The 20,000-nt window shown below is 44.4% G+C and overlaps 2 protein-coding genes across 9 annotated transcripts in view; one reads left to right on the forward strand and one right to left on the reverse strand.

Moving 5' to 3' along the window:
- Nucleotides 1-3,924, forward strand: part of aatkb (apoptosis-associated tyrosine kinase b) — a 28,286-nt gene extending 24,362 nt beyond the window's left edge. The window contains exons 11-14 of the mRNA XM_061230625.1: nucleotides 1-2,124; nucleotides 2,506-2,638; nucleotides 3,111-3,266; nucleotides 3,887-3,924. The exon at nucleotides 1-2,124 is cut by the window's left edge and continues 1,087 nt beyond it. Coding sequence (XP_061086609.1) covers nucleotides 1-2,124; nucleotides 2,506-2,638; nucleotides 3,111-3,266; nucleotides 3,887-3,915 — 2,442 coding nt within the window. The 3' untranslated portion in view covers nucleotides 3,916-3,924. The remainder of the gene's footprint in view (nucleotides 2,125-2,505; nucleotides 2,639-3,110; nucleotides 3,267-3,886) is intronic.
- Nucleotides 3,925-7,837: 3,913 nt separating this feature from the next.
- The window catches only part of baiap2b (BAR/IMD domain containing adaptor protein 2b), a 60,962-nt gene continuing 48,799 nt past the window's right edge, over nucleotides 7,838-20,000 (reverse strand). For 3 of the 8 annotated variants that reach the window (XM_061231253.1, XM_061231259.1, XM_061231258.1), the window contains 2 exons: nucleotides 19,180-19,217; nucleotides 12,771-14,480 (listed from right to left, as the gene is read on the reverse strand). In XM_061231253.1, coding sequence (XP_061087237.1) covers nucleotides 14,450-14,480; nucleotides 19,180-19,217 — 69 coding nt within the window. In that variant the 3' untranslated portion in view covers nucleotides 12,771-14,449. Of the gene's footprint in view, nucleotides 10,219-11,378; nucleotides 11,526-12,770; nucleotides 14,481-19,179; nucleotides 19,218-20,000 lie in introns of those variants that run through there. The other 5 variants (XR_009708045.1, XR_009708044.1, XM_061231257.1 and 2 more) reach the window with 5 other exon arrangements.

The following is a 20,000-nucleotide window of genomic DNA, read 5'->3' on the forward strand; positions in this document are numbered from 1 at the left end:
TCCAACCGCTCGGCCAACAACAACAGCCTGCAGTCCCACCCCCAGCCACCGGGGGCAACCTTGCACCACCTCCACTATACCATGCCCCCCGCTAGCGTGGAGGACTCCTGGCCCCTGAGGGAGCACATGGGGAGCCACTCTCCCCTGCCCACCTCCAGAGAGAGACACGCCCACCCCCACCTGTGTCCTGAGGCGCCCCGCCTCCACACAGAGGAGGGGCCGCAGTTCATCGACCCGCTAACGGGTGTCATGGTCCGCAGCTACGCCCGCCATCAGGAGCTGGAGAAGAGCTTGCCTCCTGCACCCAGAGTGGGCTCTGTTCAGGGTGGGGTGGTCCTCAGGGGCCAGGCTTGGGCCCCCCACCCTGGGGCCCCCGGAGAGCCGGCCTCGGACAGCGGGGTGGACCCGGGCAGCTCCAGCATCAGCCTGGTGGAGCTGTGTGACTGCAGCGACGATGACGACATCACCGACATCACCTCGGGCGTGTTCGGCGATGTCCCCGCCGGGGGCAGTGATTCTGGGGAGAGGGGGACCCCAAATCTGAGCCCCGTCCAGAAGCAGGCGGGGACCCCAGATTCCATCGAGTCCATTGAGCTGCATCCAAGCCCTGACCCCCTCCCTCCCACCCCCCACAGCTCCGCCCCTTTCCCTCCGCCTCTCGACAGCGGCTACGACACGGAGAATAACGAGTCGCCTGAGTTTGTGCTGAAGGAGCCGTCCGACCTGCGCGAGACAGGTGGCTCAGCCCCGCCCGCCCCCAGCGATGTGACCCCGCCCCCCGTCACTGAGCTGCAGCTGTGTGAGAACAGGCCATACAGAGACTCCGCCTACTTCTCCGACTGCGAGGCCGAAGGTGGGGGCACTACACTGGGGGTGGAGCCTGTGGCGATCACGCCCCCAGAGGAGCTCTGTTCCCTAGAGACGGCGAGTGAGCTTCCCTCTCAAAGCCAGGAGGAGGAGTCTCCCGCAGAGCGCCCCGCCCCCTCTGCCTCCGCCCAGCGTACTATGGGGGCGGAGCTCCTGCATGAAGGCCCCGCCTCTGAATGGAACAGAGATGCAATGCGGTTGGATGAGAAGAAGCAGGAGGCTGAGGAACGGGGGGAGGAAAAGGAGATGCAAGTTGTGAAGGACATGAAAGAGGAGGAGGTAGAGGAAGAAAAAGAAGTAAAAAAGGTGGAAGAGGGAGAGATAGTGAATGAGGTGGAGTGGGTCACAGAAGAGGTGGAGGAGGAGGCAAATGAAGTAAAAGAGGAGGTTGTGGTAAAGAAGGACATAAAAGAAGCAGGGGAGGTAAAAGAGCAGGAAAAGGAGGAGGTGGAAGGAGAGGTAGAGACAGATGTGAAGGAGGAAAATGAGATTGGAGAGGAAGTTGAGGACGTAAAGGAAGAGGTAGAAGTAATGATAGAGGAGGACGAGCAAGATGACGGAGATATGATGACAGAGGCTGAGCTAGTGATGGAGGAACAGGAAGAGGTGAAGAAAGAAGAGAATGCAGCAGAGATGCAGGAGGAGGAAGAGGAGGACATAATAGCAGAGGTAGAGATGGATGTAAAAGAGGTTAAGGGAGTGAAAGAGGGAGAGATTAGAGATGAGGTAAAGGAGGAGGAGAAGGTAGAGATGGATGTAATGACAGAGGTTAAGGGAGTGAAAGAGGGAGAGATTAGAGATGAGGTAAAGGAGGAGGAGAAGGTAGAGATGGATGTAATGACAGAGGTTAAGGGAGTGAAAGAGGGAGAGATTAGGGAGGAGGTAAAGGAGGACACTGCAGGTGCCCTGACGGAGGAGGCGTTTGGGGGTGTGGGTTTGTCCCCGCTGGGGGGCAGGGTCTCCCCGGGCGCTGGGGAGGAGGGTGACTCTGAGGACAGCGAGGGGTCGGATGAGGAGGTGCGCAGCCACAGCGCTGCGGAGAGCGAGGAGGAGGACCCTGAGGAGTGCGAGGAGGAGGACCCTGAGGAGTGCGAGGAGGAGGACCCTGAGGAGTGCAAGGTGGTCCCCCTGGTGGTGAGCGATGGCAGACACGCCTGCCACCTCCGCAGTGTCCTCCGCTCCCTGTCCCCCACGCAGGAGCGCAAGGCCAAGACTGTGTCCTTCTTCAGCGATGTCACCGTCTACCTGTTCGACCAGGTGAGTCTTTCGCTCACACTGCTTTCACAACCCGTAAATAAAATATTATACATTTCAGTGAAATTGTCCTAGGGATTTGGCATGTCCTAGAGATATGTTCTTGTCCTAGGATGTGGGCAAGTCCTTGAGGTATACGCTTGTCCTATGAGTGTAGGTGAGTCCTAGATTCATATGCTTGTCCTAGGATGTGGGCAAGTCCTTTTGGTATACACTTGTCCTTGGGGTGTAGGTGAGTCCTACATTTGTATGCTTGTCCTAGGAGTGTGGATAAGTCCTAGAGGTGTATGCTAGGAGTGTTGGTGTGTCCTTAGGGATATAGGACTGTGAGAGTGTTCTGGATAATTCCCACTCTAGCACTAATCCCTGCTCCCATTCTTCCAGGAGAGCCCAACGCAGGAGCTAGCAGAGCCAGGCCTCCCCGTGGGAGCAGAGCCAGGCCCAGAGGGACCCGCAGCACCGCCCAACCAAGAAAGAGTCTCTGATGACTCATCAGATGGGAACCTATCAGAAGAGAGTAAGTAAGAAAATAATGAACACTGCTTCAATTTTCTAAGAATAGTCATAAATATGGCCCAGATAGTGGTGAAATATTAAGTTATGAATTAAATTCATACAGCACTGTGGGATATTATGTATCACCCATGACAGCCTCATGCTGTAGGTATCCTTCAATTTGAGCCCCGTGCTTTCAGAGTAGTGAACAAAATGAGACCTCACTGGCTTACACAGACACACTTAGACCCAGGGGCAGTACACAGACCCAGGGGCAATACACCCACAAATCAAGCCCTTGTGTACCCACATTAAGATCAGTGCAGCTGTTGGGCCCTTGAGCAAGGCCCTTAACCCTACATTACTCCAGGGGGGATTGTCAATGTGAGTGGCTTTGGATGAACGTGTCTGCTGAATAACTGTATTGTAGTTATATATATTATATCTGCGATGTAATTAGATATATTATAACTCTATAACTGTCTCTGCTGCAGGCGGAGGGCTGGAGTGGGAGGATGATTTCCCCTTATTGCCCAGGCCTTCTTTGATGATGTCATCTCCCGAGGTGCCGCCAGCGCGGTTCTCAGGCTTCAGTGTCTCCCGCTTCTCCCTCACCCACGTCTCCGACTCCGACATGGACTCTGCTGGAGGTCTGCCTGTCCCAGCATGCACCTGTCATTCTCCCATCTCATTTATCTGTCTACCAGCTCTATGTGTTATCCTGTGCAGTGTACGCTGATGAGCCAAAATATTATGACCACCTGCCTTAGTATGCTGTTGGTTCTCTGCGTGCCACCGAAACAGCTCTGACCTGCCGAGACTCTACAAGACCACGGTGCCCTGTGGTATGTGATACCAAGACATTAGCAGCAGATCCTTTAATTCCTGTTAATTTGCAAGGTGGAGCTGCCATGGATCGGAATTTGGAGGCCATGGCAACACCTTAAACTCTTCGTCATGTTCCTCAAAACATTCCCAAGCAATTTGTGGAGTGTGGCAGGGTACATTATCCTGCTGAAAAAGGCCACCGTCTTCCATTGCTCAAAGGTCTAGTTCCAATGCTTGCATGCCCATTGTGGGCACTTTAAGTGGTGGATAGGGAACAGGTGGACAGTCTGTGAGTGATCATAATGCTTTGGCTCATTGATGTATGTGTGTGTGTGTGCGCGTGTGTGTGTGTGTGTGTGTGTGTGTGTGTGTGTGTGTGTGTGTATGTGTGTGTGTGTGTGTGTGTGTAAACAGTGTTTGATACTGTTCCTTTTCTTTGCAGGGAGTAGTGAAGATGGGGAGAGGGAGTGAGGGAGAGTGCCCCCCCCCCCCCCCCCCCCGCCATCGGATATGTACAAAAACAGTGCCTCTGCCCCCACTGTCACTCCTGTCTGCCCCACCCCCTGAAATCATTATACATGTGTGTGTACAATGTGCTTGTGGACATGGAGTCTCATACTCTCAGCCACAGATACACAACAACAGATGATGTTATTATAAGTGATACGGAACTGAACAGTAAAAAGACACTAAGTGTCACAGATGCTTGGCTTCCCCATGGTTCTCCAGAAGGAAGCTATGCTTTGTACAAGTGATCTCTGACCCCGACTACACACATCCCTGCAGTGGTGCAATAGGGCTGTGGAGCGTGGTTTGAGTCCCCAGAAACGTGTGCTTTCACAGATTTTTAAGTTTTGGCAGCCTAGACACTTCATCACTGAATTACAGAAAGGAAGATGCAAAATGGATTTCACTTTGGATGGAGTCTACACCCCGGCCTTCTGGACAAAGGCCACATGTTTCCCTTTGGAGGTGATTTTGTAAAAGCACTGTTTAGGAGCGACATTCTGCAATGCTGTATAAACTCTCCTGCTTCTCTGTCATGCTCCTGCCTAGTGTTTTGTGTTTTCTCAGACTGAGTAGCACCTGCAGTGAACCTCTGCCAAACTCATATTCTTAGGGGATGGGTGTGATACAACTCAAGAAATGTTAAATATATATATTTTTTTTCCAGCTCTACAGTGGGAAAGGGGTATAATGAGCCAGCCTGGTTCAGCTCTACAGGGGGAAAGGGGTATAATGAGCCAGCCTGGTTCAGCTCTACAGGGGGAAAGGGGTATAATGAGCCAGCCTGGTTCAGCTCTGTACGGGGAAAGGGGGTTATTATAAAAGCTGCTTATGTGGGGATGCTTTCATTTGTTTGTTTGTTTGTTTTTTTTTGGGGGGGGGGGGGGTTTGTCACATTGCAGATAAATTGTGGATGTTATCTGTGGAAATCTGTGTATCCATTAGAATTTACCTTTGAGCGCTTCAGCTACTGTTTTATAATCTGCAAATTGTCACCAGAACTGCATTTCCCAAAAGCTTTTTGTCATATAATTTGAGTGAGCTTATATATTGCATCAGTGATGGGTTTATGAGTCTTTCCCACTGGACAATTTAATATGACTATGGTTCAAGGTTGATTATTGAATTTCATGTTTACATTAGCAGTATTGTGCATATAGGCCAGGTATTTGTGTTAACCTATGGCTTCAGAAAAGACTTTTGTGCAAAGTACACACAACTGGAGAATGACTCCTGTTTCATATCACACAGCTCCTCCTTCACTGAACAGCCAATCCTCTTTGAAATGGGGAGGGCAGTCTGCTAAAAATAAAGGTTTCAGGCCTATACTGCTGTAGCAAATCATTTCATTAGGAACTCCTGCATGATTTTCATCTTTTATAGACTCAGTGAGCTCATGTGAGCATTACTCCAGAGCTAGTTTTCAGCCAGACCAGTTCATAAACACAGTTTAAACTGGCCACACCATGAGTTTGAGTTTATGATATTCATGACTGTTTTTCAGGTCGTAATTGTTCCTGCTCTATGATCCAGTTATACACAGTAAATATGCAGTATATTTTTTGAAGGTGGTGAAGATGAGTTTGTGGAGTTTTGATATATCAGCCTCCATGTGATGATTCTCCTTAAGTGATGAAGAAGCCCCGCCCCTCTACACTATGCCCCGCCCCTCTCCACCCACCCAGTTTCCTGTAAGCCATGCCTTTCAGGGCTTTAATAATGTTGCTGTGCTGTAATCGTTCAGCCTATTTTTATATTTTGAAAAAATGTATGATCTAAAAAAGTCCTTTCTATCAGTGCCAAAGAGGCATGTTAGCATTAGTGCAGAGATCAAGCGATGACACTGGTGTGAGGAAAGGTGTGGACAGAGACACCATACGGACATAGGCTCATGCAGAACACAGTCACCTGACCAGGTATTGTCATATCAACCAGGTACATGACCAATGTTTACACTCTGTACCTTATCAACAATAAATCACTTTTAATTGTTGACCTGTTTGGAACATTTATTTATGTTAGCATTGTTATGTGCTGCTCATTGCTACCACATTCACGGTCTACCTCAGTGTTGCTGAATAGGCTTTGTTTGTCACCTTTAGCCTTTGACCTGGGTCTGGTTGCACTCCCCCTGCTGTTTCTGAGGGGTACGTTTAACATTTCTCCCGTTAGTGTTAGGGTAAGTGTTAGCATTAGGGTTAGGGTTAATGTTAGCTTTAGCATTAGGGTTAGGGTTAGGGTTAGGGTTAGGTAAGTAAGAAATCTTTATTTCCCAAGTTGTCCCATATTAGGGCCTCTTGGGAAATAAAAGTTTGCACTGGCACTGAAGCCTTTAAGTAGGAAGAATTTGGTCCCTCTTGTGTCGGTGCTCTATGTGCGTTGATTTAGTCCTCTTGGAAATAGAGTGCTAAGTTTGAGAATCCAGTGTTTCTCAAACCTGCATCTCTCCTCTGGTGTCCAATTATTGTTTGTTTGAAGGCCCGATATTTCTAGTGCCTCAAGTCCATGGTGAAGGAAATGAGCCACCAGGTGTGTGTCTGTCTCTCTGTGATTTCTAATGTTGTATATATGTTGTGCTAGTCTACATTTAATTGTGTTCCCTGTCTCTCCTACATATATTATACCACATTGTTTGCACTTAATGGCATATATGTTTTTAGTTAGTGTTTGTTTTATTATGTAGGTTGTGTTGATAGTGGTGTTCCTGACTGTAGTGGCTTGCTTGTTAGGGTTAGGGTTAGGGTTAATGTTAGGGTTTGCGTTAGGGTGAGGGTTAACATTAGGGTAAGGGTTAGCGTTAGGGTTAACGTTAGGGTAAGGTTAAATTTAAGGTTAGGGTTAGCATTAGGGTAAGGGTTAGTGTTAAGGTTAGGGTTAGCGTTAGCGTTAGGTTTAGCATTAGGGTAAGGGTTAGCATTAGGGTTAGGGTTAACGTAAGGGTAAGGGTAAAAGTTAAGGTTAGAGTTAGCATTAAGGTTAGTATTAGGGTAAGGGTTAGCGTTAGGGTTAGGGTTAGCATTAAGGTTAGCATTAGCGTAAGGGTTAGCATTAGGGTTAGCATTAGGATTAAGATTAGCATTAGCATAAGGGTTAGCGTTAGGTTTAGGGTTAAGTGCAATGTCACACAGCCAAGGGAATTAGACACACCCTTTGTTATTTTCACAAGTCATGATGCAATTATTTAATATTTTTATTAATTTTCTTTAAATACTATATGTAAATAAGTTATTAATTTAACAATGGACTCAATATCTAGACTCAACAGCCATCAGTTTCTCAGGCTAATGTGGCTGACCTGCGGCTTTACTTCAGGACCACTGTTAGAGATCAGAGCCATAATCACTGCCTACAGCTTATGGCTACTATCCAAATATATATATATATATAATATACCTGTAGTATACCTGTACTTGCTATTGATACCAGCATATAGTTATTACATTTTTCAAGAGAAAAAATATTTTTGGCATAAATGTATTTAAATCAACAGAAGTACAATATTCGTATTGTATTACTGTGCACCTATAACTATATCTTTTACCCGTACCCGTTCACACACAAAAACATAATGACCGATCTCTCTTAATAAAAACACAGTGACCGATCTCTCTTAATAAAAACACAGTGACCGATCTCTCAATAAAAACACAGTGACCGATCTCTCTTAATAAAAACACAGTGACCGATCTCTCTTAATAAAAACACAGTGACCGATCTCTCTCAATAAAAACACAGTGACCGATCTCTCTCAATAAAAACACAGTGACCGATCTCTCTTAATAAAAACACAGTGACCGATCTCTCTTAATAAAAACTCAGTGACTGATCTCTTAATAAAAACACAGTGACTGATCACACACTTATCTATTGCTCAATAAAAACGCAGTGAAAGTTTATTCGCTTTATTGGGCTTTTTTTTTTTTACATATATGCTGTTCAGTTAATTTACAGGCAGGATGTACAGAGAGGTGTGGAGCAAACACACAGGTAACTGTAGAAAAACCTTACAAACCCTTCAGAAGCCCTATATAAGCTGTGTCACTTGTATAAACTCAGTCTTACAAAACCTTCAGAAGGGACATATAAGCTGCAATTTTATAAACTGGGGAGTTGCCTGGTATGCTCATATTTATCTAATACATCTAAACTGTGATGTTAAAAGGATGAAAATGCAGCAGTGGAAGGGATGTGATGTGAATATGAGCCCAGCCTGAGCACTAGCTATGTCAGCTGAACATAAACACCACAATGACATTCAGATCTGATTTTATATTCCAGACACATCGCTTAATACTAACTTTATTTTTTTTAAACTTTACAAAACAGAAACAATGGGTTCCAAAGGCATCATTTAAACCTAAGTTTACTTAAACAGTGCCTTTACAATGAACTGTGAAAGCCTCCTGAAACAGAAACACTGTACTGGATAAACTCTAGACTGTAAGTAACATGCCTGGTCTGAGTTGACTGGCCGTTTTCCCTCCAGTGAGAGGGAGCTACAACCACACAGCCATGTAGGTACCACAACAATTCACTTTATTAATTTAATTTAATTTATTTTATTAGTTCTTTAATCACACTACACTACCAGTGACCTGCCATTTAATATGGAGGGTGACATCCATGGCCACTGAATAACTGATTGTTAATGTTAATGCTTATGAAGTTCTTAATTAGCTTTATTAAATTTTTTACCAACCTCTGTGTTGCCTCATCATGCATAATCACACAAAATATTTTTGTAGTTCTGGATGAAAATGTTTAACAACTATGTTTATATATTTTAGAATACTGTATTCTAGAATTTACACATGTATCTGTTCTAAAAGCAAACAGGCTTCAGCTACCCTATATACGTCATTATACTAATTATATTAATTTTATCAATGACAATTAGAAACATTTGTAGATAAAGTAAATAATTAATGCCATATTTTTTACATTCTATTAACATTTTACAGAAAACATGACGACATCAACAAACTGAACATCTTGAACCACATCCAAGATTTGGAACAGTAAATAACTATTGTTATATATATGGTGCCTTCAGAATATGATTTATTCTAGTTTTATGTGTTGCAAATTCAAATGAAAACATATTTAAATTTTTCTACTTATATGGGCTACTGGTGATAAATAAAAGGCAGTCTTGCATAAAAAAATCACTTAATTAAGTTTTCACACCATTTATATTGACAGCATACAGTGATAAAATATTTGCCCCAAATTTTCTCTATTATTGCATATTTTTTACACAGAAAATGTGATTTTCAGATGTTTAGACAAAATGTAATATTAGACAAAGGGAACTTGAATAAATACAAATTAATTTTTTTAAATTATTGTTCATCGATTTCATGAAAAAGTTCCATGGAAAAACATCCATGTCACCCCTGTGAAAAAGTGACTGCCCCCTTAAATTTAATAACTGGTTTCACCAGTTAGCAGCCATAATTACAACCAAACACTTCCTATAATCTGATATGGATGTTTCACATCGCGGTGGAGGAATGCTAACCCACTCAGGACCACTCTGAAAACGTTTTTCTTTTTATAAATAATTATATTCTTTTCAGTAAATTACATGTCAATTTGTTCTTGTGTTTTGGACTATTGTCTTGTTACATAACTCAATTTTACAGTTTGTTAATGTTTGATAACATTATGGAATTAAATAGTAATTTTAAAAATTGTGTTTTTCATTTATTGAAGTTCCCGTTTTCCTATTTTGTCTAAATAATTATTTTGGTTTCAGATGTAAAATGTAAAAACTGTGAATGGAGAGCGAAAGCTTTCTGAAGGCCCGTTGAGATAAATATCTAAAAGCGCATTTTCACAGCAGTTCTGACATTAGTCTACATTTATTGCCTTGCTTGTCTTACTGCGATGGAACATTTATCCTACAACTGCGCACAGCCTCAATGTGCCAGCCCAGCAGGATGCACACACATCTCCACACCTCCACCTTTACACTGTCAGACCTGCTGACTGCTGCCAGATTCTGCTCCCAGAGAGGACATGGTCTCCTCCACTAGGACTGAATGTGCAGCTGAATTACATTACAGTAATGAGACCCTACATCCACACAGAAGTCCTGTGTTTATGAGTGTGTTCAGTGTCCTGATCATATCACTGAGCACACGGGGAGGAGCTGCAGACAGAGGAGTAGGTGAGTCTATAGGTGAGACGACTGGGTCCACAGAGAGGGTATACCCCACAAGCCATAGGAGCAGGAGCTGCAGGAGGTGCAGGAGCTGCAGGAGCCTGTGAAGTAGGAGGTGCAGGAGTTGTAGGAGGCAGTGCTGTAGGAGGTACAGGAGGTATAGAGGTGCAGGAGGTGCAGGAGGTGTAATAGGCAGTGCTGTAGGAGGTGCAGGAGGCAGTGCTGTAGGAGGTGCAGGAGGTGTAATAGGCAGTGCTGTAGGAGGTGCAGGAGGTGCAGGAGGCAGTGCTGTAGGAGGTGCAGGAGGTGCAGGAGGTGTAATAGGCATTGCTGTAGGAGGTGCAGGAGGTGGAGGAGGCAGTGCTGTAGGAGGTGAGGAGGTATAGGAGGCAGTGCTGTAGGAGGTGCAGGAGGGACAGGAGGTGTAGGAGGTGTAGGAGGCAGTGATGTAGGAGGTACAGGAGGTGAGGAGGTATAGGAGGCAGTGCTGTAGGAGGTGCAGGAGGTACAGGAAGTGTAGGAGGTGCAGGAGGTGTAGGAGGCAGTGCTGTAGGAGGTGCAGGAGGTTTCCAAGTGCTGCCCTTGCTGCGGGGGAGGGGGGGAGGGAGGGTTGGGCAGATAGAACAGGATTAATACCCAACACATCTCCTCCCTGCCCCTCCCTGACTGTGCTGCATGTCTGTGCTGCATGTCTGTGCTGTATGCCTGTGCTGTATGTCTGTGCTGCATGTCTGTGCTGTATGCCTGTGCTGCATGTCTGTGCTGTATATCTGTGCTGTATGTCTGTGCTGCATGTCTGTGCTGCATGTCTGTGCTGTATGTCTGTGCTGTATGTCTGTGCTGTATATCTGTGCTGCATGTCTGTGCTGTATGTCTGTGCTGTATGTCTGTGCTGTATGTCTGTGCTGCATGTCTGTGCTGCATGTCTGTGCTGTATGCCTGTGCTGTATGTCTGTGCTGCATGTCTGTGCTGTATGCCTGTGCTGCATGTCTGTGCTGTATATCTGTGCTGTATGTCTGTGCTGCATGTCTGTGCTGTATGCCAGTTTTGTAACTGTGCTGACAGACACACATTCTCCTGTGACATGCTGTATGATACTGAGTCTGAATTCTGAGCAGTGAAAAAAACACATTGATTTGGCTATGCAGGCATGCTCGTCAAAGCCTGCCAACAAAGAGCCTCCTCTGATTGGATGGTTGAGGCCATAGACATGAAAGAATGGACTATGATGCCATAGGATGAACACACAGTTGAACCCACCATTAAACCAGCCAATGACAGCAGAGAAAAACACAGGAAATAGAAGGAGCATTGCAGAGAGAGGCTGTGATTGGTTGACTGAATGGCAGATGTTGAGATCACTTACAGGTCCAGGAAGCTCAGAACCGGGCAAATTCTGGACCCACACTGAAAAACAAACACAGCACTGGCGTTTACAGCACAGTCATCACAAACACAGCACTGTCTTAATGTTCATAAGCAAGGCATGGCTGCTCACAAACAGGCCATTCCTGTCTGACAAGCCTGAGAGCTGAGAGTAGTCCGGGTGTGTATTTTCAGGACAGAAGAATCCAATCACTGACTGCAGTATTCTACTTCATGACTGGTCCTCTGTGGGACCATGGGTTTAAACCTCCACATGATGGCAACAGGAAGTCATGGGATACCAGTGGCAGTTTAATATATTTGGTGCATCTGAACAAAACCATATTCAATGTAAAAATATTCTGTTTCAGGTTGTATGTAAGTGTTAAGCCAGACGTAACATGTAGTTTCAGGTTATATTAGTGCTAGACTGGACTTATGGTCATATGTAAACACTAAGCTGGACTTAACATCCTGTTTCAGGTTGTATATTAGTGCTAGACTGGACTTAACAGGCTGTTCATGGTCATATGTAAACACTAAACTGGACTTCAGGTTGTAATCAAAGCGTATTTGAGCAGGAAGGGGCGGGCTTGTTCACTACAGTCTGGCCAATCAGACACCACATAATTTCCCTTCAGCATCAAGCACAGCACAGTGATTGTGTTACACAGGACACACTCATAAACACACAGGACACACTCATAAACACACTGAACACACTCATAAACACACAGGACACACTCATAAACACACAGGACACACTCATAAACACACTGAACACACTCATAAACACACAGGACACACTCATAAACACACAGGACACACTCATAAACACACTGAACACACTCATAAACACACAGGACACACTCATAAACACACAGGACACACTCATAAACACACAGGACACACTCATAAACACACTGAACACACTCATAAACACACAGGACACACTCATAAACACACAGGACACACTCATAAACACACAGGACACACTCATAAACACACAGGACACACTCATAAACACACTGAACACACTCATAAACACACAGGACACACTCATAAACACACAGGACACACTCATAAACACACAGGACACACTCATAAACACACTGAACACACTCATAAACACACAGGACACACTCATAAACACACAGGACACACTCATAAACACACAGGATCGGCTGGAGGGGCCCACTGAGAGCATTGCATTGTGGGAATGCAGAGGGCATGGGTCAGGACTGAAACACAGAAACCGCTCTAATCGCCTCAGACGCGTATGGTTTAAGTATTTTATTCCACATTCATTTTTTTAAACATTTTTTTTACAAACAGTGCCAGAAGTAAAAAAAAAAAAAAAGAATTGTTTTCAGATGGTGTAGCAGCTAAGTTGTGTGTTTGGTCAGGTTTGTCTCTTTAGCACACTTATACTGAGGGCCATGGCTTTGCTCCTGTTCATATTGCTGTTGGACTGAATCAACTTCAAGGAAGTGAAATGTATCTTTCTCCAGATAATTTCTTTATTTTGCCATTTGGAGGTCACCAGTGCTGGCCAATCACAGACCAGACAACTGTCCTGCCAAGAGGCGATTGGCTCTGAATGAGTGAGATGATGCAGCACACTTCAGGAACACTTTGGATGATACAGGCTCTACCATGGACAGAACAGCCTACCCAGGTACTGACAGCACACAGACTGAACACGCCTACAGTACATGCACTGACAGCACACAGACTGAACACGCCTACAGTACATGCACTGACAGCACACAGACTGAACACGCCTACAGTACATGCACTGACAGCACACAGACTGAACACGCCTACAGTACATGCACTGACAGCACACAGACTGAACACGCCTACAGTACATGCACTGACAGCACACAGACTGAACACGCCTACAGTACATGCACTGACAGCACACCATCTGCAACTGATGTTTGACCTGGGCTCTCTTGCTTGTAATGTGAATTATGCCATATTTATTACATTAAAATTGTAATCTATCCATTAGCATTATTGGATTTTAATTTGTTTAACTTTCTGTTTCTTTTAGCACTATCTGTATAATATAGTTACTTGCTTTGTCTGTATATTGCCAAATTTTTTCATACTTTATTATATTGTTTGTTCAAGCACCTTGTGCTCTGCTTGAAAGGTGCTATCGAAGTAAATAAAATAATGATTCCCCGTCTTCTCCTCCCCGATGGCTGGAGGTGGGGGCCAGGACAGGTGGAGGAACGAGGGCCCCCCACACAGGGCCCCGCCCCTCAGAGACACAGATGTACAGATGGTTCAGACAGAGGACACAATGAGCTCCTCACATCACGCTGCACTCTCATCATATAAAGATATATATATTTCAACAAACATATCCTGGCTGCACACACAAAAACCCCCAGAAAATATAGTTTTAATGATTTCGGAAAACTTGAGAGAAATAATGCAACCACAACACAGTCTTCTTGTACAGAATGCAGTTGGCCAAGATAAAATGCTTGAAAAAACAAAGTCCCTTTTCAAGAATCATTATGAATGAATATTATTCATTATTATCATTATTGAAAGTGAAAGAATGCCAGCCCATTGCACACTGTTCCTGGGAAACAGTCACCAGGTGGCACTGTGGCCTGACACCACACACCCTCACACAAACACACCCTGTCCTTCGGCACAGCCCAGTGGCCATGTTCAGTGTTACATCCATCCAGTCACAGCACCAGTAGGCGGTCCTTCCTGTTTCGTGTACAGGAGGAAATGTTTATGAAAGGGCAGGCGGTAGGATCATTCTTCCTGTGCTCCCAGGGTTAGGTTACCAAGGGCTGCGATTCCCAGGAACAGCTTTCCACTGGCCAACCGTGAACGCACGGAAATACCCGGAAGCATCCGGAAATGGATGGGGTGAGGGGTTGGGGGGGGGTTTGTGGGGATCGGGGGCAGGACTGAAGCCTGTCTGTCTGTCCTCACACAGTAGAGATCAGTTTGCCATCAGAACTGTGGAACAAAGAGAGGGAGAGGATTCCAGGACACACTGTGAACACACTGAACACACTGAACACACTCATAAACACACTGAACACACTCATAAACACACTGAACACGCTCATAAACACACTGAACACACTAAACACGCTCATAAACACACTGAACACACGGAACACACTCATAAACACACTGAACACACTCATAAACACACTGAACACACTGAACACGCTCATAAACACACTGAACACACTGAACACGCTCATAAACACACTGAACACACGGAACACACTCATAAACACACTGAACACACTCATAAACACACTGAACACGCTCAGAAACACACTGAACACACTCATAAACACACTGAACACACTCATAAACACACAGAACACACTGAACACACTCATAAACACACTGAACACACTCATAAACACACTGAACACACTCATAAACACACTGAACACACTGAACACACTCATAAACACACTGAACACACTGAACACACTCATAAACACACTGAACACGCTCATAAACACACTGAACACACTCATAAACACACTGAACACACTCATAAACACACTGAACACACTGAACACGCTCATAAACACACTGAACACACTGAACACGCTCATAAACACACTGAACACACTCATAAACACACTGAACACACGGAACACACTCATAAACACACTGAACACACTCATAAACACACTGAACACACTCATAAACACACGGGACATACTCATAAACACACTGAACACACTGAACACACTCATACACACTGAACACACTGAACACGCTCATAAACACTGAACACACTCATAAACACACTGAACACACTGAACACACTCATAAACACACTGAACACAGTCATAAACACACTGAACACACTCATAAACACACTGAACACACTCATAAACACACTGAACACACTGAACACGCTCATAAACACACTGAACACACTGAACACGCTCATAAACACACTGAACACACGGAACACACTCATAAACACACTGAACACACTCATAAACACACTGAACACACTCATAAACACACTGAACACACTGAACACACTCATAAACACACTGAACACACTGAACACACTCATAAACACACTGAACACACTCATAAACACACTGAACACACTCATAAACACACTGAACACACTGAACACACTCATAAACACACTGAACACACTGAACACGCTCATAAACACACTGAACACACTGAACACGCTCATAAACACACTGAACACACGGAACACACTCATAAACACACTGAACACACTCATAAACACACAGAACACACTGAACACACTCATAAACACACTGAACACACTGAACATGCTCATAAACACACTGAACACACTGAACACGCTCATAAACACACTGAACACACGGAACACACTCATAAACACACTGAACACACTCATAAACACACTGAACACACTCATAAACACACTGAACACACTCATAAACACACTGAACACGCTCATAAACACACTCATAAACACACTGAACACACTCATAAACACACTGAACACACTCAAACACACTGAACACACTGAACACACTCATAAACACACTGAACACACTCATAAACACACTGAACACACTCATAAACACACTGAACACACTCATAAACACACTGAACACACTGAACACGCTCATAAACACACTGAACACACTGAACACGCTCATAAACACACTGAACACACTCATAAACACACTGAACACACTGAACACACTCATAAACACACTGAACACACTCATAAACACACTGAACACACTCATAAACACACTGAACACACTCATAAACACACGGAACACACTGAACACACTCATAAACACACTGAACACACTCATAAACACACTGAACACACTCATAAACACACTGAACACACTGAACACACTCATAAACACACTGAACACACTCATAAACACACTGAACACACTGAACACGCTCATAAACACACTGAACACACTGAACACGCTCATAAACACACTGAACACTCATAAACACACTGAACACAGTCATAAACACACTGAACACACTCATAAACACACTGAACACACTCATAAACACACTGAACACACTGAACACACTCATAAACACACTGAACACACTGAACACACTCATAAACACACTGAACACAGTCATAAACACACTGAACACACTCATAAACACACTGAACACACTCATAAACACACTGAACACACTCATAAACACACTGTGAACACACTCATAAACACAATGAACACGCTCATAAACACACTGAACACACTCATAAACACACTCATAAACACACTGAACACACTCATAAACTCATTAATAAACACACTGAACACACTCATAAACACAATGAACATACTCATAAACACACGGACCACACTCATAAACACTCATAAACACACTGAACACACTCATAAACACACAGAACACACTCATAAACACACTGAACACACTCGTAAACATGCTGAACATCTGTATAAACACACAGTATATACTCATAAACAGGCTGAACACACTCAAACACACTGAACACACTCATAAACATACTGAACACACTGTTACACTCAAAAACACTGAATGGGGTTGAGTGGTTGGTTCCAATGCTAATGCTGCTTCAGATGTTAGTGCGATTATATTTTTTATGTACCGCTCTGAGATTCACTCAATACAAAGCATATAATTAGATATATTATTATTATTATTATTATTATTATTATTGAATGCTGTTTCATAAGCAAAAGCCATTTTAGACACAAAGGTCAAGACTCTAACTCTAACCCTATATCTCCACAGACTCCCAGGGAAAGACAAACGACAGGAAGAAGCAACCACAATACAGGAAGTGATGTAATCAAATGAAAATTGGTGGAGGGAGATGAAGTGGATGATACATAGGAACCTGGATTTGTCCCCGGTGATGTCACAGTGATGTCACAGTGATGTTACATTCCTCATTCACAGAATAATATTATGTTCCCAAAATCTCAGAGGTGATGAGAGGGAGGGACTGCTTGAGGGGGCTCTGGGTGAAATGCTGCTGTCCTGGACCAATCAGGAAGCCCTACAGCTGATCTAGTCCAATCAGATGTCCCTTATTTCCTACATGCATGCTGAACTAGATCACATTCTGACACAGGCAGGCCAAACCCACTTCCTTGTCCTAGATTTAGAGATTGGGATTGTGGGTAGTCTGGACACATTTATTTTTCCTTGACACCAATTTATGTTTTAAGAGCTGCCATGAACACCACTGACATGAACACCACTGACATGAACACCACTGACATGTGCAATTAAATGAGTGAAAGCAAAGAGTGAGTCATGCCAAAGAGTGAGTCAAAGCAAGAGAGTCAAATCAAAGATTGAGTCAAAGCAAGCTAATAGCGAGTCAAAGCAAAGAGTGAGTCAAACCAAAGAGTGAGTCAAAGCAAGAGAGTCAAATCAAAGATTGAGTCAAAGCTAATAGCAAGTCAAAGCAAAGAGTGAGTCAAACCAAAGAGTGAGTCAAAGCAAGAGAGTCAAATCAAAGATTGAGTCAAAGCAAAGAGTGAGTCAAAGCAAAGAGTGAGTCAAAGCAAAGAGTGAGTCAAATGATCAGCTAAAGTTAACCATCACTGAGCATGCTCAGTGCGGTCCTGCAGATCAGCTAAAGTTAACCATCACTGAGCATGCTCAGTGCAGTCCTGCAGATCAGCTAAAATGAACCATCACTGAGCATGCTCAGTGCGGTCCTGCAGATCAGCTAAAGTTAACCATCACTGAGCATGCTCAGTGCGGTCCTGCAGATCAGCTAAAGTTAACCATCACTGAGCATGCTCAGTGCGGTCCTACAGATCAGCTAAAGTGAACCATCACTGACTCACACCTATGAGCACCTGTTTAAGGATCTAAAGTCTCCTGTGAAGAGACCCAGCTGCAGGTAAAAGATGCCAAGCTGCAGTCTTTAGCACTGTCTGTATGTTACAGACCTGTGTGTTACAGACCTGTGTGTTACAGACCTGTATGTTACAGACCTGTATGTTACAGACCTGTGTGTTACAGACCTGTATGTTACAGAACTGTATGTTACAGACCTGTATGTTATGTTATTGCTATGCACAATGCAATCCGTAAGTATTCTGACCGTGGCAAAAACTTTGCACTGTAATTCTTACACAAATCACCTGATATCGATGTAAATACCTTCAAATTAAAGCTGACATTAACCTTCATATTCTTTGTGTCATTGCATATCTAATGTGCTGGAGTACAGAGCCACAATAACATAACTTTAATGTATTATAGAGGTTCATAATTGAACAGAAATAACAAATAAAAAACATAAAGGAAACTTAAAAGTGAAGGAAACTAAATAGTACGTTCTCAGATAGTCATGTGGAGGAGATACACACAGAATGCAGGGCTTCACTCAGTGTGTGTATCAGAACATTTAAAGTATAAAAATAGAAGGAACTCAAGTGGAAATGAAAAGAGCCCATAGGCAGAACTTTGGGAGCTGTGCTTGTGTCGTAAATGTATCCATGCGCAGTGGTGCGTTCTGGGTAGATTTCACACACGCATCATCACTGGCCTTCTCTGGCTCATGTTGTGGAAGAGACCCCGTTCTTTAACTGCAGATAGACTGTCTGTCAGGATGACCTGGGACCAGCCCTCACAACCCCTCCCCCCAGTAGAGAGGAGAGTTTTGGGTTCTTACCTTGTGGGGAACTGGACCTCATACCCATCCAGCATCTGCTGAGAGAGATCAAACACACTGTTCAAACACACACTCAAAGTACACTGTTCAAACTCACACACTGCAAGTGAACTGTTCAAACTCACACACTGCAAGTGAACTGTTCAAACTCACACACTGCAAGTGAACTGTTCAAACACACTGCAAGGGCTCTGGGCACAGAGAAATGATCTGTCCCCTGGTTACCCTTCAGAAGTGGGGAAAACCTGCTGTTCTGGTTTGGTCCACTAGAGGGCTCGAAAACCACACTGCATGATGGTTACATAATCATTATGTCACAACAAACCACCAGGGCTGTACTGTGTGTGTGTACCTGTGTGTGTGTGTGTGTGTGTGTGTGTGTGTGTGTGCAGCGTGTGTGTGTGTGTGTGTGTGTGCAGAGCAATCTCAGATCAGCAGAGAGAGCTTTCTGTATATCTGTGTGTGTGTGTGTGTGTGCGTGTGTGTAGGTGAGTGCGTGTGTGTGTGTGTGTGTGTGCGTGTGTGTAGGTGAGTGCGTGTGTGTGTGTGTGCGTGTGTGTGTGTGTCTGCAGCGTGTGTGTGTGTGTGTGTGTGCAGAGCAATCTCAGATCAGCAGAGAGAGCTTTCTGTATATCTGTGTGTGTGTGTGCGTGTGCGTGTGTGTAGGTGAGTGCGTGTGTGTGTGTGTGTGTGCGTGTGCGTGTGTGTAGGTGAGTGCGTGTGTGTGTGTGTGTGCGTGTGTGTAGGTGAGTGCGTGTGTGTGTGTGTGTGCGTGTGTGTAGGTGAGTGTGTGCGTGTGTGTGTGTGTAGGTGAGTGTGTG

This window comes from Conger conger, chromosome 2 (assembly GCF_963514075.1).
Source record: "Conger conger chromosome 2, fConCon1.1, whole genome shotgun sequence".
NCBI classification, from domain to species: domain Eukaryota; kingdom Metazoa; phylum Chordata; class Actinopteri; order Anguilliformes; family Congridae; genus Conger; species Conger conger.